This window comes from Eublepharis macularius, chromosome 14 (genome assembly GCF_028583425.1).
Source record: "Eublepharis macularius isolate TG4126 chromosome 14, MPM_Emac_v1.0, whole genome shotgun sequence".
NCBI lineage: Eukaryota > Metazoa > Chordata > Lepidosauria > Squamata > Eublepharidae > Eublepharis > Eublepharis macularius.
The window spans coordinates 5,622,634-5,650,339 of NC_072803.1; the positions used below are offsets into that span (position 1 = coordinate 5,622,634).

The window sequence follows — 27,706 nt, forward strand, 5'->3', positions numbered from 1 at the left end:
GTGATGTCTTCTGCCCAAATTAACCTGATGTTCTTTAAGGAGCCCCAAGGCATGGCTGTTTTTGCCAGTCACTGTCAATGGGCTGGGGCGGGGGGTGGGGCGGGGGGACAGCAGGCTGACTCAGTTTGCAGCGGCTTCATTTGTTCCCAGCTTTCTCCCAGCTCATTCTCATCTTGTCACCGAACGTCCTCCCTTACTACGCCATGGGGGAAGCTTGGCAGCAGATGGCGAGTGCCAATCCAGGCATTATTTAAAATGGTTCACTTCCATATGCCTTTTGTGTTTCAGCCGCAGCGGAGGTGGGTGAAGCATACGACTGGGAGGAATGGTGAGATCTGAGCATAAGGACACGTTGGCTCTCTGCTTGGGGAAAGCCAGGCCGTGGATCCTTGTGGGCTGCTCTGACTGTCAGGCTTGCGTTTGTTAAGAGGCAAACCCCTCTGTGCTGTTTGGACCAAAGTTACTGACTGGTGTGTACATGCCTTGCCAAAGGGATCCGGTTCGGTGAAATTGTGGAAGATAATGGCTTAGAATGATGGCTCTGATGGCTCTGATGGCTTAGAAAAAGAGATCAGCAGCATTCGCACAGAGAGAACTCCTCTAGCAGTATTCAGTACGAGCCAAACACATAACCGTCGATCCTCCATGTTCAGGGGCAGTATACCTTTTGATAACAGCTGCTGGAGGTCAAAGGACTGTTGCCTTCATGCCCTATTTGAGGGTTTCCCAGTATGGCTGTAGCATAGTAGTTAAGTGCAAATCAGCACTCTGCTGGTTCGAATCCCACTACTGCCATGAGCTTAGCAGGCGGCCTTGGATGAGCCACGCCTCTCAGCCCAGCTCCCCAGCTGCATTGTGGGAATAAGAATAACACTGACTTTGTTCCCTCTTGGTGGGGCATTAAGTGGTTGGGCTGCAAATCAGCACTCTGCTGGTTCGAATCCCACTACCACCCTGAGCTCTGCAGCTGGCCTTGGGTAAGCCGCTCCTCTCAGCTCAGCTCTCCAGCTGTATTGTGAGAATAATAACAACACTAACCTTATTCGCTGCCCTGAGTGGGCACTAACCTTTCTAGAAGAGCCATATATAAGCACAATGTTGTTGTTATTATTAAACAAGATGCCAGACTGGAGGGACTTTGTGGTGTGATCCAGCAGGGGGTTCTTGCAGGACAATAACCTGAAACTCCATTCCAGGGGCTGATTCTGAGGATGGACTTTAGGAAAGATACAGACAAATTGGAATAGATTTAGCAGAGGGGCAATAAAGAAGGTCAGGGGATGTGGAAGGCCACTCCTACAAGAAAGGTTCAAAGAAACTGGGTCTGTTTCTTCTGGAAAAATGGGGAGAAATGAGCACACTTCGAATACCAAATGATGGATGGAGGAGGGTACGACTAAATCTAAGGGGCTTAAGTTACAGGAAGCTCGAGTTTGTTTGAAGGCTAAGAGCCAAGCTACAAGTGACGCCTGACACAGGTTGGATGCGTGTCAGCTTCCCTCAAGTTTTGATGGGAAATGTAGGCACATCCTGGTCTTGCAGCTGTTATGGAGAGCCAAGCTTTAAAACCAGGACGCCTACATTCCCCATCAAAACTTGAGGGAAGCTGACAAGTGTCCAACCTGTGTCAGGCGTCACTTGTAGCTTGGCTCTAAGAGGAACAGTGAGAGTGGTTTAACAATGGAACGAATTATCTTCGGGGTGCTGGGCTCTCCCTTGCAGCGGTCTTCAAGCACAGGTTCAGGAATGCTCCAGCTTTGGATTTCCTGCTAGAAGCAGGTGGTTTAAGTTTGAAGGTTCCTCCCAGCGACAGGGCCAGGGCATTTCTCCTCTGCTTTCAAGAGAGGAAAGTGCCCTCTCTGTAGCTGAGCATTGTGGACAGGGTTGGAAAAGGACTGGTTATGGTTATGGTAGAGATGTTTGGAGATGTGTGTGTGAGTGAGAGACAGACAGACAGACAGACAGGGGGGCGTGGATTTCATCATGTCCAGATCCTTTCCAAGCCCTTCAATGACTCAGCTACAGGTCTGTTTGGCTGCCCCATCTTTTGCCGAGCCTCTTCTCATTTTTAATTACATCCAAGAGGTTTGTTGTTATTAATTTGACTTTTTTTTTTCTCAAGGACTGATGGATCTTAGCCAAGCCAGGGCCAGGCTGTGTGCCAAACGCAGCTGGCGCTGTGGGCATTGCACTAGAATATCCCTGTTGGCACAGGTCTGGGAAAAAATCGCTCTCTTTTATGGATGCTCAAGTGTGGAATTGGACCTTTTTCATGTGCCTTGCAAAAGAAAATGGGCCTGTACCCATGCGGACAAAGGCAGGCTGCATTACTTGCTGTCATCTTCTTAGAACAGGTGAAGGATTCTCATGCCGTGCCCGTTCTCTTGCTTGGTTCACTTTGCATGTGTGAACTGACCTGACCTACAAGCGTTGTGTTTTGAGGTGCTCTGAAGGTGCTCATACGATGGTTGGTCCTTCTGCACAGCCATCACCTGATGTTGCTGTTGTCAAGTGACGAATGCACTCGAGCGAACTGCCACCCACACTACAGCCTGCGGGATCCTAAAGAGCGCTTCGTCGGATCAGAACCAGGGCCCACATTGTCCAGCATCCTGTTCTCCAGAGCAGCCGATCAGATGCTGCAAGGTGGCCTACAAAGAGGGCACAGAGGCCATGATGGCTGCGCCCCAGCAAGCATTATTCAAAGCCACACTGCTTCTGAACGTGGGGGTTCTATTTAGCTTTCATGGCCTAGCCACAAATGGCCCTCTCCTCCTTGCTCGGTCTAGCACCTCCTAAGGGCTGATTAGCAGGCCTGGTCTCCATGAAGAAGTGGCGGTAATAAATAATAACGATTGCCTAGCACTTAAGCACTTTCCCCAGAATCGTAAAAAGACGGTCTCTGGCTACAGGCACACAGTCTAAGTGAAGCTGAGCTCCATTTCCAGGGGCAGTTGGACCGAAGGCAGACGCTGTCCCAGGAAGCGCCCTCTGATGAATCTAAACGCATCCGCAACTACGCAGATAAATGGAGTATGCGAAGGAGGCAAAGAGATGTGGCCCACAGCCCACAATGGAGGCAGATGAGAGAAACGCCTCCGCGAAGAAGGATCTTAAGAGCATCGGAGGTGCCCTTAACTGTTGTGTGGCTGGCAGGAATTCAACAGGTAAAGCCTCATCTGTCGGAGGCACGCAGTCAAGCTGGCCGGGTTGGGGGAGAGGCAGGAGAAAATTGGCAGCTGTGGATGATCCTTTCTTCGATCTGGAAGGTCATTTTTAAAATTCTAAATTGGGGAGGGAGGAATTTGGGGCACTCTGCGAATGCTCAGAGGTCCTTCTCCATCCTATTTACCATGGAAAGCACCTGAGGACGAGCCGGTCTCCCTCCGCTGGAAGACCCAAGCAGGATGTAGGTTGGTCTCTTGCTTAAGAGAATCGGTTCCATCCCATCGGAGGCCCTGGGGCTTTTGTGAAGGATTGCTTGGGTGACGCCCCCCCCCCGCCCCCGAGGAACGCAACCTACCGGCCCCTTTAAGGGAAGCTATTATTATGCCGGCTGGGAAAGCAGAAACCTGCTTAGAAAGCCCAGCCCAGCCCAGCCCAGCCCCCTCCCGGCTTGTGGCATTCAGCGAAGAAACCTGGAGGAAAAGGAGCCGGCGGGCAGATGGAGAGGGCGGCTCCCCTCCGTCCGGCCAGGGGGTCTCCTGGGCGGCTGCTGGGCTGAGCAGGAGAGGCAGGAGGGGCAATCCGCCCTGCCCACCCGAGCACCTTCCATCCCTCCGATGGAGCCGCGGGAAGGCGCCGCAGCGCTGGCGGCAGGCGGCAGGAGCTGAAGCAGCGCTTTCTGCAGTCACTTGGCAGCCAGGCGGGTCCCAGCCCTGCCCAGCCCAGCGCTGCATCCTCCGGAGAGCCGAGAAGGGGCCGCCTTCAGCATCCTCGCAAGGGGCTTCAGCACCCTGGGCAGCATCCCTCGCCTCCTTTTGTCTCCGGCCCAGACGCCGCTGCCTCCGCTCCGGGGACCCCCGCCCGAGCCCGGCGCTGCCCAGAGGAGCTCGGCGCGCTCCCCCCATGTCTGCAGCGCCCGGGCCAGCCGGAGCGCGCCGCTAGAAGCCACTGCCCGGCGGGGGATCCGGGAGGGGCGCCGGGGCCGCATCTGGCTGGGCCGGCGGGCGCGGAGGTGAGTCGAGTCGCGCCTTTGGAGGAGCCTCCCTCCAAGCCCCCCTTCCGACCAGGGAGGGGCAATTGGCACGCAGGGCATGGCTTGGGGCGGGGGGCTGCCCGGGCATCCTGGACACGCAGCCCTCCCAAGGGACCGGGAGGTGGATTGTGCTAAAAATGGAAAGCAGCTGGCAGGGGGTTTGCACATCCCTGGGGTGCCCCTTCTGGGGAGCAGAGGCAGACAGGCGCCCCCCCCCTGCAGCGCAGGCAACTTTCGGGGTGCGTTTTAAACGGGAGGATTTCTAATTTCCTCCTTTGCATGATGGAGGTTGGCTGCAGGAATGGGGGGGGGCAGAGATGTCTAGCCTGAAAAGGGAACCCATTCTGTGCAGCCTCTGGAAAGTCTGGTGAGCTCAGAGGTGGGTGGGGCTTTTGTGGGAGGGGGGCTTGCTGGCATGTACCCCCTTGTTCTCCAGTGTGGGAAATTTCAAACAAAGCATGTCCAGATTCCAGGCCTCTAGCTTGGATTCTGGCACACACGAATGCGGGCGGGGGGTGTATGAAAGAAGTCTTTGGGATCATCTTAACCTTCAGAAGTTCACAGGCTTTCAAAGGGCCCTTTGAAGCCATTTTTGAATATTCCCCACCCCCACCCCCAATGGAATGCCTCGCGATAGGTCCCCTAAGGATAGATATTCCTGGCTTTTCATCTCTTTGCATTGTCCAGGCGTAAATGTTATGCAGCCTTCTGCAGGCTTGCTCGGGAGTAAATTCCATTGGTCTTGACTGGCCTTGACTTCCGAGGAGAGGTGCCTAGGCTCGGACAGCGAGCGTTGAAACCAATTTTGAGCACATTTTTAAAGGCACCCAGATTTAAATTTTATTTCAAAAGGGCTAAAAGGTGCCATTTCAGCATTTCGATGGGAGGGGAATTGGATTTCACTAGGAGTGGGAGGGGCCAAGGTTTTCAGGACAAGTTCAAGACCTGTTCTTGGACGTATTCATTTGAGATCAAACTGTAAATAAGCGGTGTGGCTGAAAAGCCTCTCTGGTCTAACCAGCAGTAGAGGTCTGCCTGGACACACACAAAAAAACCCACATGGGGGAATGTTTGGTGTCTACTCCTCCCTCTCTTTATACAGACAGCACTGAGTGTGTGTCAGGAGGGAACCTGGTGAGATTTGGTGTCTGGGAGCAGGGGTGGGAAGGAAATTGCATGGATGGCAGGCCCCCCCCACCTCCCCGCCTTCCTGCCAGGCCTGGCTTCTGATGGAGGAATGGGGAAGAAAGCAGATGCTGTTGTGCTGGTGTAGTTCTGTAGGCCATGCATAGAAAGATGCACTGCTCAGGAATGGAAGATGAAGAATTATGAATGGAGTGGGATATCACATATGGTTGTCAGGTACAAGTTGGGAAATTCCTGGCAATTGGAGGGAAGGGAGTGGAGCCCAGGGAGGTCAGGTTTGGGGAGGAGAGGAGCTCAGCAGAGATGTAATGTCATAGGGCACACCCTCTGAAGCGGCTGTTTTCTCCAAAGGAACTGATCTCTGTAGTTTGAAAATCACTTGGAATTCCAGGCTCTGCCTTGAGCTCAATGGGGATGTGGTGTCACTCTAGGACTTATGTTTCTCTCAGAGTCTATGATATACCATAGAGTCAGCCTTCTGAACTTGTCAGTTTCTCCATGGGAACTGATCTCTGCAGTCTGACGATCCAGGCCCCGCCTTGAGACTGGTATCCCTGGGTGCAGATGTGCTATCGATACGGGCCATCATACTAGCAGTTGTACTTTTCGGCATGGCTACGTGGCCGGCTGCTGGTCTGAGCCATCAATCCCAGCTTTCTTTCTTTAATTAACAAATGAAGGGCTGGTTCCAGCTGTTGTGGAAGATTATAGACATGACTTCATGCTGGGAGCTTTGGGAAGTTTTCCCCACTTTGCTTTGATGCTGTGATTTGCATCTCCAAGGTCCGAAGGGGCAAAAACTGGAAACCCCCTCCTGCTCCTTGGGTGTCCTCTTTCCCCAACTTTCCGACTAAAATGGGAAAACCAGTGATTTCAGGATCACAAAACCCCATGGGTTCATATGACCCAGTTGCAATGGTGGGATTATGCATAGATCCGATTTACTCAGTCACTTTCAATAGACGAAGAGGTCCATTTGATCTGGCTTTGTATATACAACCCAAAGGTATCCTACCTTCATCCCACTTCTCCTCAGGCTCCAGAGTGGCTCAGATTATATCCTGGAGGATTATTGCTGGGTTTGTCTGGAAATGTGAGGATTGCAAAGGGGTACCCTTGTTAGTCTGTTGTAGCAAAATAAAAGAAACGTCCGCCAACACCAATGCCATTTTTTTTTCAATATAAGCCTTTGGGCATTACAGTCCACTTCTTCAGATATGTGGAAATCAAGCTGGGAATCCATTTCATGGGGAAGATTGCAAGGGGGGCAGGGGAGTTAATTTTTTCTGTGAATTTTATCCTGAATCTTCCAATGTAAATTCTCTGTGCATGCTGGGAAGGAAGGAGATAGAAAAGTTAGGTGCGGGGAACATTCTTTAGGGTCATCTGGGATTGCGGCCGAAAGGGGCTGAAATACCCGCTCCTTCTCCATTGGCATATGAAAATGCATTCACTTACACAAATCATCGCCTTTCCTTATTACAGGAAGCCCATAATGTTCAGGATGCCCATCTTGGATAAGATCCTCCCCATGACTTCCAAGGGACCCTTTAAGGGCTGCCATGTTTTCCCATCTGCGGAGTGGAGAGTGCCCACAAGTCATAACTGACTTATGGACACCCCTTGGTGGGGTTCTCATGGCAACAGACTAACAGACGTGGTTTGCCATTGCCTGCCTCTGCAACCTTGCTCTTCGTTGGAGGTCTCCCATCCAATTACTAACCAAGGCCAACCCTGTTTAGCTTCTGAGATCTATCGAGATAAGGCTCACCTGGGCTATCCAGGTCAGGGCATTTTCCCATCTAGCAGGACAGTTTTCTGGCTTACCTGCTTGCTCTTTTCCCTGGGTGGCTGATGAGGGTGTCATGGGAGGCACAACCATTTCCGATCTGCTGCCTCCGCCGAGCTGGTCCCGGGGAGAGCCGTGCATAATTGAGAAGCTGTTTGCCTGCTTTCGGGCTCAGTTTGGCTGCACCGGCAGCAGCAGAAGAGCCATAGCAGTGGGGTTTTAAGGGAAGCGGGGAGAGAAAGCAATGGTTATGCAGCAGAGCATGTGTTCGGCATATGCGAGAAGGTCCCTGGCTCGATCCCTGACATCTCCATTCAGAATTATTTTAGAACTTGGGTCTGGGAAACTGCTTCACTTGAGACCTTGGAATAAAGTTGCCACCCTCCAGGAGAGACCTGGAGTCCTCCTGGAGTTTCAACGGATCTTCAGAGATCACTTGCCCTGGAGATCACGGCAGCTTTGGAGGGGGAATGCTATGGCATGACATTTCTACTGAGCTCCCTTCTTTCCCCATACTTCAGCCTCCACAGGCTGTGCCCCAAATCTCCCCAAATTTCCAACTTGAAATTGGCAATCCTTGGAGGGCCAGTCAGAGTAGACCAGACTGGTCTCGATGGGCCAATCTGGTATATGACTGTCGTGTTCTAAAACTAATATTAGGTTGATTACTCACCAGCATGCTTTATAAGTCTGGTCAGCAACCAGTTTTCCTGGAGAGCTGCCATTGCCACAGACAATAGGGGGGCAAATCTGGACTCCACCTCCCTCCCAAATGGGGAGCCCTGTGGCTTCCTTTCCCACCAGACCTCTCTCTGCCTCTAGGTTGGCAATTGGGTACCAGGCGTCTAGCACTTGGGAGCTTGGTTTGGCCCAGGGGCTGCCAGTTGCTGATCCCTGTTTGAAATGACCACAGCACACATGGAAAGTATAGAGGGGTTATCTCCGGAAAGGGTGGTTTCTCATGGAGGGGGGCACCTCCACTGCTGATGCTGAGGAGCTGCGCTTGCAGACCTCAGTGCTCGTCCTGCAGTTGCACAAGGCGTGCCAGGCAGATTCAAATTTTCTCCAGTCTGTCATTCTTCCAGAATGTTAAAAGTATGATAATGGGGTGAGTGGGTGATTGTGTGTGTGTGTGTGTGTGTGTGAGAGAGAGAGAGAGAGAGAGAAGACCCTTTCAATCTGAAAACTTCTTATTCCTCCAGTCTCTCTTCTTGCAGATTGGCAACCATGGCCGAGAAAGGTCTGGACTCCAGCTGCGTCTCCATCGCCTTGGAGGACCCCGTGTGCAACTCTGGGTCCCAGGATGCGCCCCTCCTGACCACTCACCTGAAGAAGGTGGAGAACCACATCACGGATGCGCAGCGATTCTCGCATTTGCCCAAGCGCTCGGCCGTCGACATCGAGTTTGTTGACCTCTCCTACTCTGTCCGCGAGGGGTCCTGGTGGAAGAAGAGAGGTAGGGCATTGTGCTTTTTAAAAAAATAGTTTGTTCTGGCTGTAGTGTTCACAGGCTGCCTTCCCTCTCTGAAATGCGCTCAAAGTTCTATTCAGAACTGCAGGAAACTGTTTAAGACGGCGTTTCACAAGATGTTTCCCCTCTGTCTGGAGATCAGGGGGTGGGGCCACTGGCCATGTGACCATTTTTAAGAGGTGCCGGAACTCCGTTCCACCACGTTCCCGCTGAAAAAAAGCCCTGTGTGTGAGACCTAATGAACTTTGATAGTTATGACTGTAGGCAGTAGAATCTCCATGTATGGAGGCAGTTTATCTCCCAGTGCCAGCTGCTTCAAATACCGGCCGATATGCCGTAATCCTTCCTTGGCATTTGACCACACTGTATCAAGGGGATGGAATAGTAGATGTGCTCATAGTATTATATTTTTAAATAATTAAAAGCATTATTTATAATCAGATATCTTGGTTTTAGGCAGATGTGTTGCAGTCAGTTAATCAAGTAAAACACGGGCAATTGACTGACAGTCCTAATATACGTACGGTGGAATTTGCTGGTAGCTCTTTGAAGCAAGATTGCAAAGGAAAGACGCATGAAGCATTGTGCATACTGTTCTGTGAGCAAAATCAACCTCTGAGTTGCAAAAACAGCTGAATTTAGTTTTTGCCTGGCAAGAGCACGTTGCCTAAAAGAGTTTCTGTCTTCTCTAGAACGTGAATTGTGTCACTTCGGAGATGTAATTCAAGAAATATCTTGTATGCCTCTTGTGATGTTTCAACATGTATGGAGTTTGCTTTGACCTCAGAAGCAAATCTTTATTCTTCATTTATTTTTGGCCTGTTGGGGAAACTGAGGCCGAGCTTGCAATTGCCAAACAAAGCCGCTGTTTGGATCTGCAGTCTGTTGGCCTTTGGTCTCCAACCCCTTCGATTCCTGGCCCAGGCTTACAGTTCCTTTCAAGGCGGCCAATGTTTGGTTCCCAAAATACCAGTGTCCGGGGTCTGAGCCCCAGCCCCCAGACTTGACAAGAGGGAACAGCAGGGGACAAAAGGGTGGCAGCAACTCCACCCCCCAAGCCGGCAACCAGGGCCAGAACCTACCTACTCCATGGGGAAGGGGCAAAAGGCCAGTACCTCAGAGGGGTGGAGGGGGCAAGGAGAAACCAGCCAGCCCCACCCTCCAGGGGGAAGAGAGGGGGCTAAGCAGGCTGGAGGGAAAGGGACACAGCAGGGAGAAGGTGGGTCCAGCAGCAGCAGCAGCAACCCAAGCAGAGCCCTTACCTGGCAGGGAGAGGACGCCGCCGCTGCAGCCCAGAGCCACACCATGGCTAGAAGACAGCAGCCTGGCTCAGGAGTTGCTAGAAGCCAAGCCTCTCCAGGGGGGGCTGCCACAGGCATTCTGGGGGAGGAGATGGGTAACCCCGCCCAGCATTGCTGAGCAGGCAGCGCAGAAGCTGGCTAAGGCAGCTCCTCGTGAGCAGGGCCAGGCAAGCCCAATAGCACAGAGGCTGGCTGGGGCAGCTCCTCGTGAGCAAGGCCAGGCAAGCTCAGTAGCTCAGAGGCTGGCTGGGGCAGCTCCTCGGGAGCAAGGCCAGGCAAGCCCAATAGCACAGAGGCTGGCCGGGGCAGCTCCTCGTGAGCAAGGCCAGGCAAGCTCAATAGCACAAGGGCTGGCTGGGGCAGCTCCTCGTGAGCAAGGCCAAGGAGCCCTCAGCTGGGGATGGCTCGCACTCAACCCCACCCTGCCAGCATGGCAAAAGGGCCCAGGAGGGATTAGTGGTTGGAGGGAAACACCTGGAGGAATGCACAGCTGGGCCCAGTCAGGAGAGGGAACAAGCCTGGAAGGAGGGCGGGGTGGAGAAAGGAAACCCTATAAAGGGTGGCTGGGAAGAGCTCTGGGGTGGTGGGTGTGAGTGAGGAGTGATGATGTGGAGTGAGAGCAGTAGGATGCAAGGGTGGAGGCTTGGAGGAGAGTTCTGGAAGGAGGAGATGGAGGACACAGAGGGTAAGCAGGCCAGGTTGAGCAGGCCAGCGAGTGGACTGAGAGGGAGTCTGGGTGAGGTATACTGCCCCTCCTTCCACAGAGCAGGGTCCTGCAGAGTCCCTGGCCCCCCTGTGACGTCAGGAGCAGACCGCCCAGGGCCACGCCCAGCAGCAGCTGCGGCAAGCCCTGACAAGTTGGTGGCCCGTACGGGGAGAGACGTTCCGACGCAGGCGCCAGTCAAGGGGCGGCCTCCCAAGGCCGCCACCCCAGTGGAGCTCGGACTGTGGCTGGAGGAACGCCAGGATAGGATGTGGGGAAGGCTGGAGGCAGCCTACCCAGCTGCTCCAGCGGAACTAACACTGACGGCAGAGCCGCAGATGCAAGCCGGCGCGCTCACAGAGGCCTTGCCAAGGGTTTGCGCCTTCGTTTGGGAAAATAACCCACCGCCTGGCAAGCAGGTGCAGAGTCTATGCGCCACCGTGAGGATAGGCCGGCTGATCCTACAAGCCCTATTGGACTCCGGGAGTGCAGTCTCAGCAATTCAACCCCAGCTTCTCCCAGCTGCCACCCCAGTGCACCGCTGGATCCCGGTGACAGACGTGATGGGCCGCACCCAGCCGTACCCTACGGCCCTAATCACAATAGAGTACCTAGGGGTCTGCCACCAAATGGAAGTTGCCCGGGTAGCCCACCTACCCGTGCCAGTGCTGCTGGGAAGAGACGCCCCAGGGTTCTTCAGGCTCCTCAAGCAGGCAACGGAGAAATTGGGAAGAGATGCCCCCGGGAATGCCGGGCTGCTGCTGGAGGCGGCAGGGGAATTGGCAGGCCCTCAAGTTGCCACTGCTCTGCAAGTGGAGGAGGCCAACGACCCGGGCGAGGGTCCCTCTGTCAGACCAGGGGCAGAACCACAGGTTGAAGACCCAGCGGGACCCCCGGCAGACCGCCCATTCCGCGATGCCCAAGGGGCAGATGAGTCCTTGCAGCGCTTGCGAGAGACAGCCGCTCGTGAGGAGGAGCAGGTGCGGGATGAACGGAGGTCCCAGCGGCTCCCTCGCATCGAGAAGCAAGGAGGGGTTTGGGTTCGCCTAGCTCGTGCCCCAAGTGGCCAGGGGGAGGTCCGCCAGCTATTGGTGCCGGCGGCCTACCGGGCCGAAGTCCTCCGCACGGCCCATGAGCATGCGTGGGCCGGGCATCTGGGGCACCACAAGACCCTGAAGAAGATCCTTGAACAGTTCTTCTGGCCCTCCGTGAATGCAGATGTGAAGGCCCACTGCCGCTCATGTCCCACCTGCCAGCGGGTGGCAGCCCGCCGCCCACCGAAGGCCCCCCTCTCCCCGCTACCCGTCATGGAGACACCCTTCCAACGGATCGCAATGGACTTCATTGGACCGCTGCCACGCACACCCCGGGGCCATCGCTTTGCCCTGGTGATTGTGGACTATGCCACGCGGTTCCCCGAGGTCATCCCGCTGAAAACCATGCAGACCCCGGGGGTGGTCCGGGCCCTGTCCAAGTTTTTTGCGATGGTGGGGCTGCCAGATGAAATCCTGACGGATCGAGGGGGCCCGTTCCGTGCCACAGCCATGCGCCAACTCTGCCGGAATTTGGGGATCCGGCAGGTGTTCACCTCGGCTTACCACCCTCAAACAGATGGTTTGGCAGAGCGGCTGAACCAGACTGTCAAGGAGGCCCTGAAGAAGATGACACGGGACAAGCCTCACCAGTGGGACCTGTACATCGACCCGCTCATGTTCGCCCTCAGGGAGACCCCGCAGGCCTCCACTGGCTTCAGCCCATTCGAGCTGCTATATGGGCGCAAGCCACGAGGGATGCTCTCCCGGCTGACAGAACGCTGGGGGCCCCAGGCCAGCAACCCTGCGCCCACCCCACAGGAGTACGTGAGCCAGCTCCGTGATCGGGTGCAACAGTCCCAAGCCGAGGCGAACCGCAGACTGACCGCACCCAGGCGAAGCAGAAAGCCGCCTACGACCGGGGTGCACGGATGAGGACTTTCCAGGCTGGAGAGAAGGTCCTGGTGCACCACTCGGTATTTCCCAGAGAGGGAGGGGACGCTTGGAGGGGCCCCTACCCGATTCGAAGGGTGCTGGGCCCCACTACCTATGAAGTCCAGTGCGGGGTCGGCCGACGTCGGCGGAAGACCCTGCATGTGAACCTCCTGAAGCAGTGGCACGAGCGCCCCGAAGAGGAGTGTGGCATGGCTGAGGACCCATTGGAGCTTCCTGACAGTGAGCTGCCGTGGACCTCTGAAGCCCCGGAGTTTGAGGCGCCCAAGGTGGACCCCCAGCTTGATCCAGCTCAACGGGCCCAGCTACGAGACCTCTGCGCACGGGTTCCCGGGGTCTTCTCCCGCAGGCCAGGCAGCACCAGCCTGATTCAACATGCCATCCCAACCAGCCCGGGGCAGACAGCTCGGGCTACCTGGCGCCCCATCCCCAGGAAGCGGTGGGAGGCAGTGGAGAAGGAGACAAATGAGATGCTCCGGCTGGGTGTAATCGAACCCTCACGGAGTGCCTGGAGGAGCCCGATAGTCCTGGTTCCCAAGCCAGACGGGACCACCCGGTTTTGCATTGACTATCGCGAACTGAATAAGGTGGCCCAGTTCGACGCCTACCCCATGCCCCGAGCAGACGTGCTGGTGGACCACCTGGGGTCCGCCCGCTACCTGTCGGCCCTGGACTTAACAAAGGGCTACTGGCAGGTGCCCGTACGGCTAGAGGACCGGGAGAAGACGGCCTTTGCCACCCCCCAAGGCCTCTTCCAATTCAAGAAGATGCCGTTTGGCCTGCATGGGGCGGCGGCCACCTTTCAGCGGCTGGTGGACCAGGTGCTGGGAGAGTGCCGGGCGTACGCCATGGCATACATTGATGATATTATTATCTTCAGCCCCGACTGGCCCACCCACCTCCAACACCTGGAAGCCGTCTTAAGGGCCCTCCAACGAGCTGGGCTAAGGGCGAACCCAAAAAAGAGCCACCTGGGGTTCCAGGAACTCCAATACCTGGGCTTCGTGGTCGGGGGAGGACAAGTCAGGCCACCACCGGACAAGGTGGCCTCAATAGCCGACGCCCCACAGCCCAAGACCAAGAAGCAGGTTCGGAGATTCCTAGGACTGCTGGGGTATTATGGGCGGTTCATCCCCCACTTTGCCTCCCGAGCGGCGCCCCTGACGGACAGCTTAAGGAAGGGGCTGCCCAACCAAGTCCGGTGGACCCCAGAACTAGAGGCAGCTTTCAAAGACCTGCGTTCCGCCCTCTCTAACGCCACTGCCCTGTGGAACCCGGACTTTGACCGGCCCTTCACACTGGCCACAGACGCTTCGGACACCGGCCTCGGGGCTGTGCTGACCCAGGAACGTGACGGAGCAGACGTCCCGATTCTCTTCCTGAGTCGGAAGCTACAGCCCGCCGAGAAGCGCTATGCCACGGTGGAGCGGGAGGCCCTAGCGGTCAAGTGGGCGGTGGGGGCCCTGCAGTACTACCTGGCCAACAACCCCTTTATACTGCTGACGGACCATGCACCCCTGCAGTGGCTCCATCGCATGAAGGCGCACAACCCCAGGGTGCTACGCTGGTACCTCTCCCTTCTACCCTTCCAATTTACCATCAAATACCGCCGGGGGGCACGGCATGTGGACGCGGACTATATGTCCCGCATGTTTGAGACTGAGCCAGACCCCCACAACTCAAAGCCAAGCGGGGGGGTGTGTCCGGGGTCTGAGCCCCAGCCCCCAGACTTGACAAGAGGGAACAGCAGGGGACAAAAGGGTGGCAGCAACTCCACCCCCCAAGCCGGCAACCAGGGCCAGAACCTACCTACTCCATGGGGAAGGGGCAAAAGGCCAGTACCTCAGAGGGGTGGAGGGGGCAAGGAGAAACCAGCCAGCCCCACCCTCCAGGGGGAAGAGAGGGGGCTAAGCAGGCTGGAGGGAAAGGGACACAGCAGGGAGAAGGTGGGTCCAGCAGCAGCAGCAGCAACCCAAGCAGAGCCCTTACCTGGCAGGGAGAGGACGCCGCCGCTGCAGCCCAGAGCCACACCATGGCTAGAAGACAGCAGCCTGGCTCAGGAGTTGCTAGAAGCCAAGCCTCTCCAGGGGGGGCTGCCACAGGCATTCTGGGGGAGGAGATGGGTAACCCCGCCCAGCATTGCTGAGCAGGCAGCGCAGAAGCTGGCTAAGGCAGCTCCTCGTGAGCAGGGCCAGGCAAGCCCAATAGCACAGAGGCTGGCTGGGGCAGCTCCTCGTGAGCAAGGCCAGGCAAGCTCAGTAGCTCAGAGGCTGGCTGGGGCAGCTCCTCGGGAGCAAGGCCAGGCAAGCCCAATAGCACAGAGGCTGGCCGGGGCAGCTCCTCGTGAGCAAGGCCAGGCAAGCTCAATAGCACAAGGGCTGGCTGGGGCAGCTCCTCGTGAGCAAGGCCAAGGAGCCCTCAGCTGGGGATGGCTCGCACTCAACCCCACCCTGCCAGCATGGCAAAAGGGCCCAGGAGGGATTAGTGGTTGGAGGGAAACACCTGGAGGAATGCACAGCTGGGCCCAGTCAGGAGAGGGAACAAGCCTGGAAGGAGGGCGGGGTGGAGAAAGGAAACCCTATAAAGGGTGGCTGGGAAGAGCTCTGGGGTGGTGGGTGTGAGTGAGGAGTGATGATGTGGAGTGAGAGCAGTAGGATGCAAGGGTGGAGGCTTGGAGGAGAGTTCTGGAAGGAGGAGATGGAGGACACAGAGGGTAAGCAGGCCAGGTTGAGCAGGCCAGCGAGTGGACTGAGAGGGAGTCTGGGTGAGGTATACCGCCCCTCCTTCCACAGAGCAGGGTCCTGCAGAGTCCCTGGCCCCCCTGTGACGTCAGGAGCAGACCGCCCAGGGCCACGCCCAGCAGCAGCTGCGGCAAGCCCTGACAACCAGCCCCGTGTGGGGCGGGGCTGATGGGACAGGTAGAGCTTGGTTCAAACGTGGACCATTGAAGACTAAGCCCTGGCAGGTTAAAGTGGATTTAAGAGAACATCTCTGCTGGTTTCAGTGAGATGGGATATGATGGAGTATGGGAGGAGCCTGGCAGCATCTGGGGGGGGGCTGTGGGCGGGGCTTGAATGCATGAATCTGTCTTATTCTGAGTCATTGGTCCCACTAGCCAAATACTGCTTATTCAGGCTGGCAGCAGCTTTCCAGGGTCTTTCACATCACCTACTAGCCACGATCCCCTCTTTTTTTACATGAGGCATGCTTTCCACCTTATAAGTCGAAAACATTGCAGTTGAGCTAGGACCCCTCTCCTGGGATAAAGAAATCTGGGTTTGTCTGGCTTTTCCAGTCTCAGGGCCAAGCTACAAGTGATGAATGACACTTGAACGGCAAGTGAACGGACTCATGTGCATTCCTCCCTGTTCACTTGCGTGATCAAGTGGAGCGCAAGTGAACAGGGAGGAATACACGTGAGTCCGTTCACTTGCCGTTCGAGAGTCATTCATCACTTGTAGCTTGGCCCTGAGACTGGATGTGCCCGTAAAACACTAACTGGGCTGCCACTGCGCATCAGCAGGGCTTTGGCACTTCCCCTTGTCCCAGTGGCTGACCCACCACTGACATTCAAACTGTCTCCTTAAGAGAAAACAGTGCAAGGGAGCCGTGCCTCCAGCAGGCATCTCTCTAGGAAATGGGAGGTTCCTCCTTTGGTGAAGCTTTGATGGAGGAAGGGGGAAGGAACAGATCTGCCAAAGGAGAGGAGAGAAGCTGAAGGAAATGAGGGGCGAGGGGCAGAAGATCCCGTTGTCTGAAGGCCACAACAGTCCCTCCCCAAGGATAAGCTTCTCCCAAGGTTTCCCCACAGGCTCCTTCAGAGTTGAAATGCAGCAACTGTTTAAAGTGTGAAGCCTCCCTCCCTTTGAGGACAGGAAGTGAAAGGAAGCATCCCACATCCTGTTCAATTCCAGGGGCAAGATTTCTGGATCGGGGATGGGTCCCCGCTCCTATGTTGGGGCAACACCTGGCACTTGCTGGCTTTTCCAAGTCTTTTGAGACCCTGTAACAGTCCAAGGTCTGAGCGAGGCAAGAACTGACAATAGTCAGGAGATAAATTGAGCATCCCTTTCCGATCCTGGCCTTGGGCATCTTTTTTCTCTCTGGGGACTCTTAGCCGGTTTAGGTGGCTGCCCAGTGCTTCATGCATAGAAATTAGCACTCTAGAAAGGGTTATGGCAAGGGGCAGATGGTGGCCTCCCTTAATGAGATGCTCTTAATGGGATGTCACTCAGCGGCCCCAGGCAGAAGGGAAAAGACATCTCTAAAGCATGCTAAAGATGTTTCAAAAGTGTGAGGATGCATTTTGTGGAGGGCCCTGAACTCGGCTTGGAATCTGTCACTCACTTCATCTGCCGCTTGGGGATGGCAAAACAACCTATTAGCAAAATTTGCAATTAGTTTATGACCAGGGTGGCCAAACTTGCTTAATGTAAGAGCCACATAGCATAAACGTCAGATGTTTGAGAGCCGCAAGACACGATGCATTGAAGTGACTTCAGAGGAAGAGATAGGTTTGGGGGGAGTGTCCTGAAAGTGACATCACAGGAAGGGGTGGGGTTTAGGGTTAGTATGCTGGAAGTGACATCATCAGAATGGGTGGCATTTGAGAAGAGCCATCACTTGACCTTTGACTTGGAAGTGACATCACAAAAGTGATGTCACATCCTTGCTAGGCTTCACCTCCAAAGTCCCCAGGTATTTTCTGAGTCAGACTTGGAAACCCCAACATTTTTATTGAAAATATGTAAGATATGGAAAGAGAGAAGGAAGGAAGAAAAAAGGAAAAGAGAGGGAAAGACATGGAAAGGAAGAAGGAAAGGAAGGGAGGGAAAGACATGGAAAGAAAGGAGGGAAGGGAAGGAAGGGAAATAAATAAACTAAAATAAAATGTATGGCCATGGCGATACTCAGAGACCCCTGAGAGCCGCACAATATGTCTAGAAGAGACACATGTGGCTCCCGAGCCGCAGTTTGGCCACCTCTGGTTTGTGATAAAACTGTTGGCTCGGTGACAATCATATGGCCAGCTCAGCTAGTGACCTAGGAGATGTTACTATTTGCATAGTGGATCATGGCCGTTTCCACACGGCTTACCTCTGCCCGTAATGACCTGGTAGATCGCACAAAAAACGCGGAAGATCGCATTTTCTCACGCGAGATTTGCGTGACCGCAAATCTCGCACGAGAAAACACGATCTTCCGCGTTTTTTGCGCTATCTACCAGGTCATTACAGGCAGAGGTAAGCTGTGTGGAAACGGTCCATGTTATGTGGGCACACCATACAAATGTTTGAGTGTGGGACAATTTAGCAAACTGGGCTGCCTTGTATGTAAAATGCTTAAGTTGTAGTTCCTTTAGGTCAACGAAGGAGGGGAAGGGGCATGCCACTTTCTCCTCTGCCCAGGTAGGTGCCTTAACTAGGTACTGGCACATATGCGCTATATTAAAAAGAGATATTGCTAAAATTGAATGGTTGTTGTCCAATAGCTTAGAGTAAACCTCCTGGTTGCATTGCCTGCCTGGGACTGGAAAGACAGGATGGTTGCCAAGTTCCAGGTAGGCCCCCCAGTACATAGCCAGAGTGGGTGGGGAGGAGGAGACTGCAGTGGTTTTTATGGGTCAGAAGATTTCCCAGCCTAGGCGAAATGCTTTGTCTCTGGGGGACTGGGTGGGGAGGGAGATGGGCAGTCAGCTGCTGCATCTCTATCTGTTGAGTCCCGAGGAGTTTTGTTCTGCCTAAGCCAGTAAGAAGATCCAAGTTAATCCTACTTGGAACTGACTTTGCAAAGTCCTTCCGGAATCTTCCACCACCACTCCTGCTTATGGATAAACACCGCACAGTAGCCAGGCCCTAGGCTGTACCCCTCCTCCCCAGCCCGAGTCAAGGTACCTGGTAGAGAAAGAGCCTCGATTCATGCCCCCCCCCAAGGGTTCGGAGCTTAGATCAGGACAAGTTTTCTGGGCATGTCTGCCCTTCCGTCTTTAATTGCATGCTCCTGTCTTTACGTCTGTGCATCTCCACAAACTGACAGATGGGGAAAGATGATCCACTGATTCCAGAGGGAGGGGTGGCAGAATAGATACCCCACGAGTCTTATTCCCCAGTCCATCACAACTGGAAAGTCTGGCCCTTTTCCAGAATCTGCTATTTGGGATCCTTGTTTAATTAAAAATGCCAGGGATAGAACCTGGCACCTTCTGTTGCATTCCAAGCAGAGGCTGTACCACTGAGCTATGGATCCAGCTCTGGAACAAGGGCAGCTGTATGCCATCAGACCTCTGGCCCATTGAGGTCCATATTGCCTGTCCTGACTGCATCTCTCCAGGCTTTCACAGATTGAGCCTTGGACACGCATCTGAGAGAAGCTGCAGTCCAATCTCAGCATCGGCTCAAGAACAGAGCACTGCTTTGCATTCAGTGTCCGACATCTCCAATTGAAAGGACCTTGGAAAATGGCTGCCAGAGGAGACAATTTTAATCTGAACGGGCCAGTGCCTGACTGTGTCATAGCCAGGGCTTTTTTTCAGCCAGAACGCAGTGGAACGGAGTTCCAGCACCTCTTGAAAATGGTCACATGGCTGGTGGCCCCGCCCCCTGATCTACAGACAGAGGGGAGTTTAGATTGCCCTCTGCACTGCTGGAGCGGCGCAGAGGGCGATCTAAACTCCCCTCTGTTTGGAGATCAGGGGGCGGGGCCACCAGCCATGTGACCATTTTCGCCAAGGGTGATTTAAACTTTAAAAAACTCCTCCCTAGTTCCAGCTGACCCAAAGTGACGTCATTGCGTGGTCCCCCTGTGCTGGCAACCCACTGAGTTCCACCACCTCTTTTCCCAGACAAAAAGCCCTGGTCATAACTCCTGTATCTGTGGTAGCCAACTCCCACTTCAGCAATCCCTGAGGATTTGGGGGTGGTGCCTGGGGGGAGCGGTGTGTGCACGTGGGAGCTCAGTTGGGATGTCGTGCCATACGGCCCCCCCTCTGAAGCCAGCTTCTGCAGTCTAGAGATCAGTGGTAATTCCAGGAGGACTACAGGCCCCACCTGGAGGTTGGTAATCTGAACTGTATCATATTTTAATGTTTTCCGCAAAGAGGCACATTCTCTCATTAAATTAGTCAGCGTGGGCCGGAGCCAGTACAGGCTCTGCCGTTGTCATCCTGCTGACGCCACGTTCCAGCTCGTGCTGATGTCATCTGTCCCATAATGATGAGGACATTCCTTTGTCTATCAGGCTGAGAATGATGAGGTCACTTTTCACACCTGGTAAACAGACCCCGCCCTCTCGTCTCCTAGGTTGTTCCTGCCATGGCTTCCAGGTCATTCAGAGTATTTTTTGCTCCAAAGCATGCTCATGAACTCTGATGCCCTTGCTGGCAGTTGATGTTGTTGAGGTCAGTCTCCTCGCATGTCATGGGTGGCTGGGAGCCCCCCACTCAAGCCTCTCTGGTGCGTTGGTGCTCCACTTACCATGGGGGGCTTGGGCAGAGAACTGGCGCAGGTGGCTTTCCCCAAAGAATTCGGGACATTATTGTTCAGCGAAGCGCTGGGAATTCTCCACTGAAGATCCCTCAGTCCCCTCAAAGATCTACTGTGTCCAACAGGATTCCTTAGGAAGAAGGGTTAAACCAATTCCAGAGTGTAGTGTGGATATTCACTTGGAGTGGTTCCCACTGGACTAAAGATCATTTTGTTAACCAGTTGTCTCAGGGCCCCCAGTGTAAAGCTATACCGGTGCTTCCTCAAGGACTGCTGATGGTATGAACCTGCCTTATGCCAAGTCAGACCATTGGTCTGTCCAGGGCAATCGAAACTCCCCTCTGTCTGGAGATCAGGGGGCGGGGCCACCGGCCATGTGACCATTTTTAAGAAGTGCCGGAACTCCGTTCCTCTGCATTCCCGCTGAAAAAAAGCCCTGGATCTGTCTAGCTCTGTATTGCCTGTCTGGATTTCCCATAAGCAAACAACAAAGTTAGAGTTGTCGATTAGGTGGTGGCGAGATATCTGCAAGAATTGTAACTGATCTCCTGATGACAGAGATCAGTTCCCCTAGAGAAAATGGTAGCTTTGGAGGGTGGACTCTAAGGCATTATACCCTGCCAAGGTCCCTTCCCTCTCCAAACTCCTGTCGTCCCAAGGCTCCACCCAGGGCCGGCGCACCCATTGAGGCCAGGTAGGCGGTGGCCTCAGGGCGCAGGGTGCCAGAGAGGGCGCTGGAGGAGGCGCGGGGGGTGGGAGCGCGCGCCACGGACCTGCAGCCTCCTAGCCCTCCCGCCCCAAGCCGCCGCCGGCAGAACACTCCCCCGGATGGGCTCAGCAGCGGTGGGCAGGCTTCTGCGGTGGCGCAGGGAAACCGAGCGGGAGAGCTTGGAGGTCACCTGCGCACCGTTCCAGCCTCCCGCCACAGCAATTGGGCTGGTGGCGTGCGCGTGCGCCCGTGATGATGTCACACGTGACATCATCACGCAGGCCTGTGCGTGTGCGCAGGTGTGGGTGCTCGGCCGGCCGGCTGGCCGCAGACAGCAAAAACCCTGGTGCCACCGCTGATTCCACCTCCAAATCTCCAGGAATGTTTCAGCTCAGAGTTGGAAACCCTACTCTTCACACCCAAGTGAACTTGCCCATCAACTAAGGTCACACACTGAACCCTTCTTGCCTTCAGAGGTTAGGTGGGTGGGCACAGGAGAAAGGGTCTTTTTAGTGGTGGTGCCTTGGATGTGAAACTCCCTCCCATTCCTTTCACCTGGCACCTCCGCTAATCCTTCAGACACCTACTCCCTCCTGCTTTTGACATCTAGATCTGGCCCTGTTTCTGGTACTGATATTTCTGTCTCGCTTGCTGCCAGACCTCTGTTGTTCTGTGGTTTGACTGTTTACCTTTTATTGTACTGGGCTATTTTAACGGGAAAGCTCAATAAACATCCATAAAATGAATGCAGGTGACCTGGAGGAGGTGAAAGACCAGGGTGGGAGTTAAAGAGCAGCTTGAGGGTCTGAAAAATGTAAACATGCCTGGTGTTGGTGATTTGGGTAGTTATGCGGTTTGTGGCTGTCTGGGAGCTATTCCTGTTTCCTGCCTGGGTTGCATTTGGCTGGGAGTATCTGACCTGCTCCGCACAAACAAAATCTGCATTTTTTTGCATGCCACTCAGAGGTTGAAAATGCAGGTTGCAGGTTGGCATGCGAGCTTCTGATTTGCATGGGTAGCAAGTGATTCAATTGAACCCTGCACCACAAGGGAAAGGTGCAGTCTACGACGAAGAGGGGCACAAAGCAAGCAGGCTAAGGGCCAAGCTACACATGACGAATGACACTTGAACGGCAAGTGTATTTCTCCCTGTTCACTTGCCCTCCACTCAATCCACTTGCCGTTCAAGTGTCATTCGTCACTTGTAGCTTGGCCCTAAGTGGGAGATGGTTGTCTGAACCAGTCTGTGGTTTGCCAACAGAACAAGGTCGCTTTTTTTAGAAACTAGCAGCAGGCAACCCGGGGTGGGGGGAGACTGCAGTTCCCTGGGGCTGGCTGGGCTGCTGGCTGCCCCTGCTGGGGTCAGGCCCCATCCACAGAGCCCTGGAGGTGGCTCAGAAAAGCCCCGCAGAGAAGGATGTCCTCTCTGGCGCGCCTGAGCTGAGCTGGATTCCCAGCTGCTGAGCTACAGGCAGGCAGGAGGTTACTGGCAGTCAATGAACTGGAGTAACCGAGCTGGAAGCCGCAGCTCTGCCTGAGTGGCAGGCGAGCGAGTGAGCAAGCCGCGTCTCTTGCGCTGGTGCAGCGGTGGGGGGGGGGAACGTGTGTTGCAGAAGGGCCAGGGGCCACCCTCCCAGCTGGGTTTATCTCTCTCTCTAGCTTGCACGCCAAACTGTGATCTTCTCCCCACCCCCCCTTTCCTCTTTTTTCAACCCCCCCCTCCGTTTTCAAGGTTGTTCTGTGGTTTTCTGCTGATGCTCTGACTTAGCAAGAATTCTGCCCCCCTTCCCCATCTCTATGCAGTGACAGATCTCAGCCCCCGAATGTTTTCAGCACCAAGGCTCACGCAGCCAGGGCAAGTACCAAGAAAGAAAGAGTGCTCTCTCTCTCTGTTAGGTTTGCCAACCTCCAGGTAGGCCCTGGAGTTCTACCTGATTTCCAGACGATAGAGATCAGTTCCCCTGGAGAAAATGGCAGCTTTGGAAGGTGGAGTCTATGGCAATCCATTAGGGTTGCCAACTGATGGCTGGCAAGCGGTGGGGATGCTGGTGCAATGCTGGTGGTGCAATGAGACTTCTGGCAAATACCCAGAACTGATGTCACATTGCTGTGGCATTGATACAACACTCTACAATTGGGGCAAAACTCTACAGTTTAATCCACATCCTAGAGCATTGTATCGACATCACACCAGCAACATGAGGTCACATCTAGGTATGCACTGGAAGTGACAGCACATTGGGGGCATGGCAGCATCTTAAAAAAAACTTTTCTTCCCACAAGCCCTTGTGGGCTGGCAGGCAACAGCAAGGGAGACGGGGTCTCCTTGCATCCCACTCCTGTTGTGCTCCCTCTCCACCCTCCTGAGGCTCCACCCAATAGCCCAGGAATTTTCCAACCCGAAGTTGGCAACCCTCCTCTCGGCTTGTGCAAGAATCACAGCTCTCTGGGGGTTTGATTATCAGCAGGGCTTTTTTTCTGGGAAAAGAGGTGGTGGAACTGAGTGGGTTGCCAGCACAGGGAGTAACTCTTGATGGGAGGTAGTGCCCCTGGTACCACATGCACATGCACAAAGTGCGCGCACGCTCCCAGGACTGCACAATGACGTCACTTTGGGTCAGCTGGAACAAGGGTGGAGTTTTTAAAAGTTTAAATCACCCTCGGCGAAAACGGTCACATGGCTGGTGGCCCCGCCCCCTGATCTCCAGACAGAGAGGAGTTTAGATTGCCTTCCGCTCCACGGCGTGGAGGGTAATCTAAACTCCCCTCTGTCTGGAGATCAGGGGCGGGGCCACCAACCATGTGACCATTTTCAAGAGGTGCCGGAACTCCGTTCCACCGCATTCCGGCTGAAAAAAAGCCCTGATTATCAGGAAAGGGGTGTGTGTGCCTTTCAGCCATGCTGGCACCTCACTTATCAGAAAACAGATCAGAAGGGAGGATTTTTCAGACTGGGAGGGGAGTCCTTCCTTTAACTTCCTAGGAAATTTTTCAGCGGGCCTCTGGTAGCCAGGAGCAAACTAAGTTGAACCGCGGGGGGGGGGGGCACCAGGTGTTGTTCTGCCCAGCACCAGTAACAAGGGGGCATAGGGCCGCCCATTCCCTCCTCTCTGCCAAACCCAGCAGCTCTTATGGCACTGCTAGTGGTATGTGTGTGCGCGCGCGCTCGGCTTGTACCGGGCCATTTTAACACCCCCAGGCTATACCTATTTTTAGGGAGGGGGAAGCATTCTGTGGCAAACCCCAACATTAAACTCATTGCATTGGAGGTGGGGAGAGACTTTTCCCCTTCATTTTGGGGACACGGAAGCCCTTGCCTTGCAGGGAATGAAGGTTTTGCAAACGGGATTACTCACCTCTGCTCAGCACAGACTTGTCCAAAATGGAAATAAAATGGACTGTGAGCTTACAGCAAATTTGTCATTTGATTCAAGAGGCACACAAACAGCTCTGATTTCAGGATGTGTTGGATTTTTTAAAAAAAATGTATTTATATAAGTTCATTCTATCCTACTTTTCTCCCCACTGGAAACTCAAAGCATTTTGTAAAGAAGCATAAAAATATAATCTAGGCAGACAGACAGACAGACAAATAAACATACAAATAACCTACAGTTAGGGTGTCCAACCTCCAGGTGAGCCCTAGAGATTTCCCAGAATTACAATTGATCTGCAGAAGAGAGATCCGTTCCCTTGGAGGAAAGGGCTGCTTTGGAAGATGGACTTTATGGCATTACACCCTGCTGTGATCCCCCCCTCTCCAAACCCCACTGTCCCCAGACCCCACCCCCAAATATCCAGTAATTTCCCAACCAAGAGTTGGTAACCCTATCTTCCATTTTGTTCACACTGCTGGGCAGCTTCTGGAAGCGCTAGGTCAGCTCAGTCCAGGACCCCTGGGCGCATGGTCTCTGGCCATAGAAAGCAAGAAGAAGCTTGGCCCAGGGGGGTGCATTTCCAAGATTCCCCTTCTCTGAAAATGGATCTAGTCATTCTCTGCCCCCCCCCGCACCAATCTTAGCAAATAAAATACAAAAGGCAAATGGTCTGAAAATTTTTCCAACTTGCGTCAGAACGGAGCACTGAGGAAATACAGATGGGTGGGGGCGGTTAGCACAGAGAAGATCTGCAAGGAAAGATTAGATTAGGTGGATTATAACTCCACCGTCCTCCTAACCTGTTGGACTCTTTGAGCCTGCTGCAGCTTGTTCTCTGGCTGGAATATTTTCCTCCCCATTAGAGGGGGCAGCTTAAGGCGATTCTTTTCGCTCAGGGCCAAACGAGACGTGACGGTGTGCATGGATCCCACCTGTGGATACTACTGCCATTTTAAAGCAATTTTAAAATGCTGCAAGGGAAATAGGCCTGCAGCGCAATGGGATGAGGTACACTTGTCCCTGCCCCACCCCCCGGTGTGCCTTTTCAAATGCCAAAACAGCCACACACACCACAGCTGTTCCAGCGCATGAAAAGGTGAAGGGTGCAGAACAATAGCATCTCAGCCCGCCACGTTGCAGCATTTTTCAATGGCTTTAAAATGGAGGTGGCGTCCATAGGTTAGACCCATGGATGGCATCCAGGTCTCATTTCCAGGGGGAACACGCAGGAACACAGTTCCGGTAGTTCCCCAAAGAGGTCACATGTCAGGTGGCCCCACCCACCTGACTCTCTGCCATTTTGGGCCCATTTCGGCCTGGATTGGGGCCAAAACGGCCCGGATCGGGCCTCTGACGGGTGGTGGATCACTCTCCCACTCAGCAGCGGCCCGATCTGGACCATTTTGGGCCCCTTTTTGGCCATTTTCAGCCCCTTTTTGCCATTTTGGGCCCAATTTCAGCCCTGAATGGCCAGGGCCATTTCCAGATGGCTTACCTGCCTCCGGAACGTTGCGTCATCTTGCGGGGAAAACGCGAAATATCGTGTTTTCTCGTGCGAGTTTTGCGCGACGTCGCAAGATGGCGCAACGTTCCGGAGGCAGGTAAGCCATCTGGAAACAGCCCAGGATTGGGTGTGTGGCACATGCAAATCAGCTATGCTAATGACACATTTCCGGTGATGGCAAGGGGTGTGGCATATGCTAATGAGTCATGCTAATGAGTTCCTCCAGCTCTTTTTCTATGAAATGACCCCTGATGGCATCACATGTAGTTTGAGCCCGAGTATACGCAGCACAGCCCTTTGGGCAATGGGACTCCAAACCTCCACGTCTTTCAGATGTGTTTATGACTGGGAGTCTCATAGGCACAAGAGACGCTGGGCAGGCCCAATCCCCCAGCCAACCACCCAGAGAACTGAGTCGGATAACTGGGTCTTCCTTGACCCTGTGCGCAGAGAGATGGCTCATCTTGGTGGCGCTGCACTAACTAGCATTCCACTGCCTCGTGGTTCAAAACCCAAAGATGAATGAGATGAGAAGCTCCGCAGGAGGACACACCTGCCAGGCTTGTTTACTGACTTGGCAATGAGAGACAGCTTTAATGGTCTGGGCGCTGTACATTGGAGTCAGCAGAAAGTCAGAAATGCTACACAGAAAAGAGTCCAGTAGCACCTTTAAGACTAACCAACTTTACCATAGCATAAGCTTTTGAGAACCACAGCTCTCTTCTTCAGAACTGTGATTCTCGAAAGCTTATGCTACAGTAAAGTTGGTTAGGCTTACAGGTGCTACTGGACTCTTTTCTATTTTGCTAGTACAGACTAACACGGCTAACTCCTCTGGAGAAATGCTACAGTATCCCATAACCCACGGCTTTCAATTTAACTGGGTAAATCCATCAATCTCTGCCTGATCTTGCCGCTTGGTGGGACTGGCCTTGCTCTCCCCCCTGAATCAAAGAAAAGGTGGCACAATGTGGTGGGGCTAGCCATGACTGATGGCCAGGGATTTTTTTCTGGGGAAAGAGGTGGTAGAACTCAGTGGGTGGCCCTTGGAGAAAATGGTCACATGGCTGGTGGCCCCACCCCCTGATCTCCAGACAGAGGGGAGTTGAGATTGCCCTCTGCGCCACTGGAGCGGAGGGCAATCTCAACTCCCCTCTGTCTGGAGATCAGGGGGCGGGGCCACCAGCCATGTGACCAATTTCAAGAGGTTCCGGAACTCCGTTCCACCACGTTCCACCTGAAAAAAAGCCCTGCTGATGGCATACATTGTAAACTTAGCAACTGAGGGGCCTCTTAACTCTGTTTCCAAAGCATGCTTGCTGTTTGCTGAGAACAGCAAACTTCTTGTCCTCTCTGTGATGTTGACAGCTGATCCATTCTGTAAGGAGCGCAAGAAAGGGCTAGAGACACCGTCTTCCAAAGGCCTGTGACAGTTTTGTGCAGTGGTTAGAGTGTCAGGCTACGACCTCCCTGCCATGAAGTTCACTGGATGAACTTCTGACAACATAACGTAATTTATAGAGTGGTGGTTGTGAGAATAAAACGAGGAAGGGAACACAATGGGCATTTCTCTCAGCTCCTAATTAGGCTTGCCAGCCTCCAGGTGGTGGCTGGAGATCTCCCAGAATTACAATTGGTCCTCAGGTGACAGAGATCATTTTCCCTGGAGAAAATGGCAACTTTGGAGGGTGGACTCTACGGCATTATGCCCCGCTGAGAACCTTCCCCTCCCCAAACCCCACCAATCTCCAGGCTCCATCTCCCAGATCTCCAGGAATTTCCCAAGCCAGACCTGGCAACCCTACCTTGGAAGATGGATGAAATAAAAATGAGATGAGATAAAAATGTCTTATACAGACAGGTAACATGGACGAGTTTTGAGACTGCAGCATCTCACCCAACCTCCATCTCTAGACTATACCCCCTCCCCTCCTTTTGCCTGTATTGCCAGTCTTCCCACCCCAAACACCAGGACCCCCAGGCAGCCATTTTTTCTATTGCAAGGGATTGTGGGAAAGTTCTCTATGGTTGCTAGGAAACTG

At 54.0% G+C, this 27,706-nt stretch overlaps 1 protein-coding gene across 1 annotated transcript in view; it reads left to right on the top strand.

Annotated features, from left to right (window-relative positions):
- The first annotated feature begins 8,360 nt into the window (after nucleotides 1–8,360).
- The window catches only part of ABCG4 (ATP binding cassette subfamily G member 4), a 44,602-nt gene continuing 25,256 nt past the window's right edge, over nucleotides 8,361–27,706 (top strand). Inside the window, exon 1 of the mRNA XM_054997177.1 lies at nucleotides 8,361–8,589. Coding sequence (XP_054853152.1) covers nucleotides 8,361–8,589 — 229 coding nt within the window. The remainder of the gene's footprint in view (nucleotides 8,590–27,706) is intronic.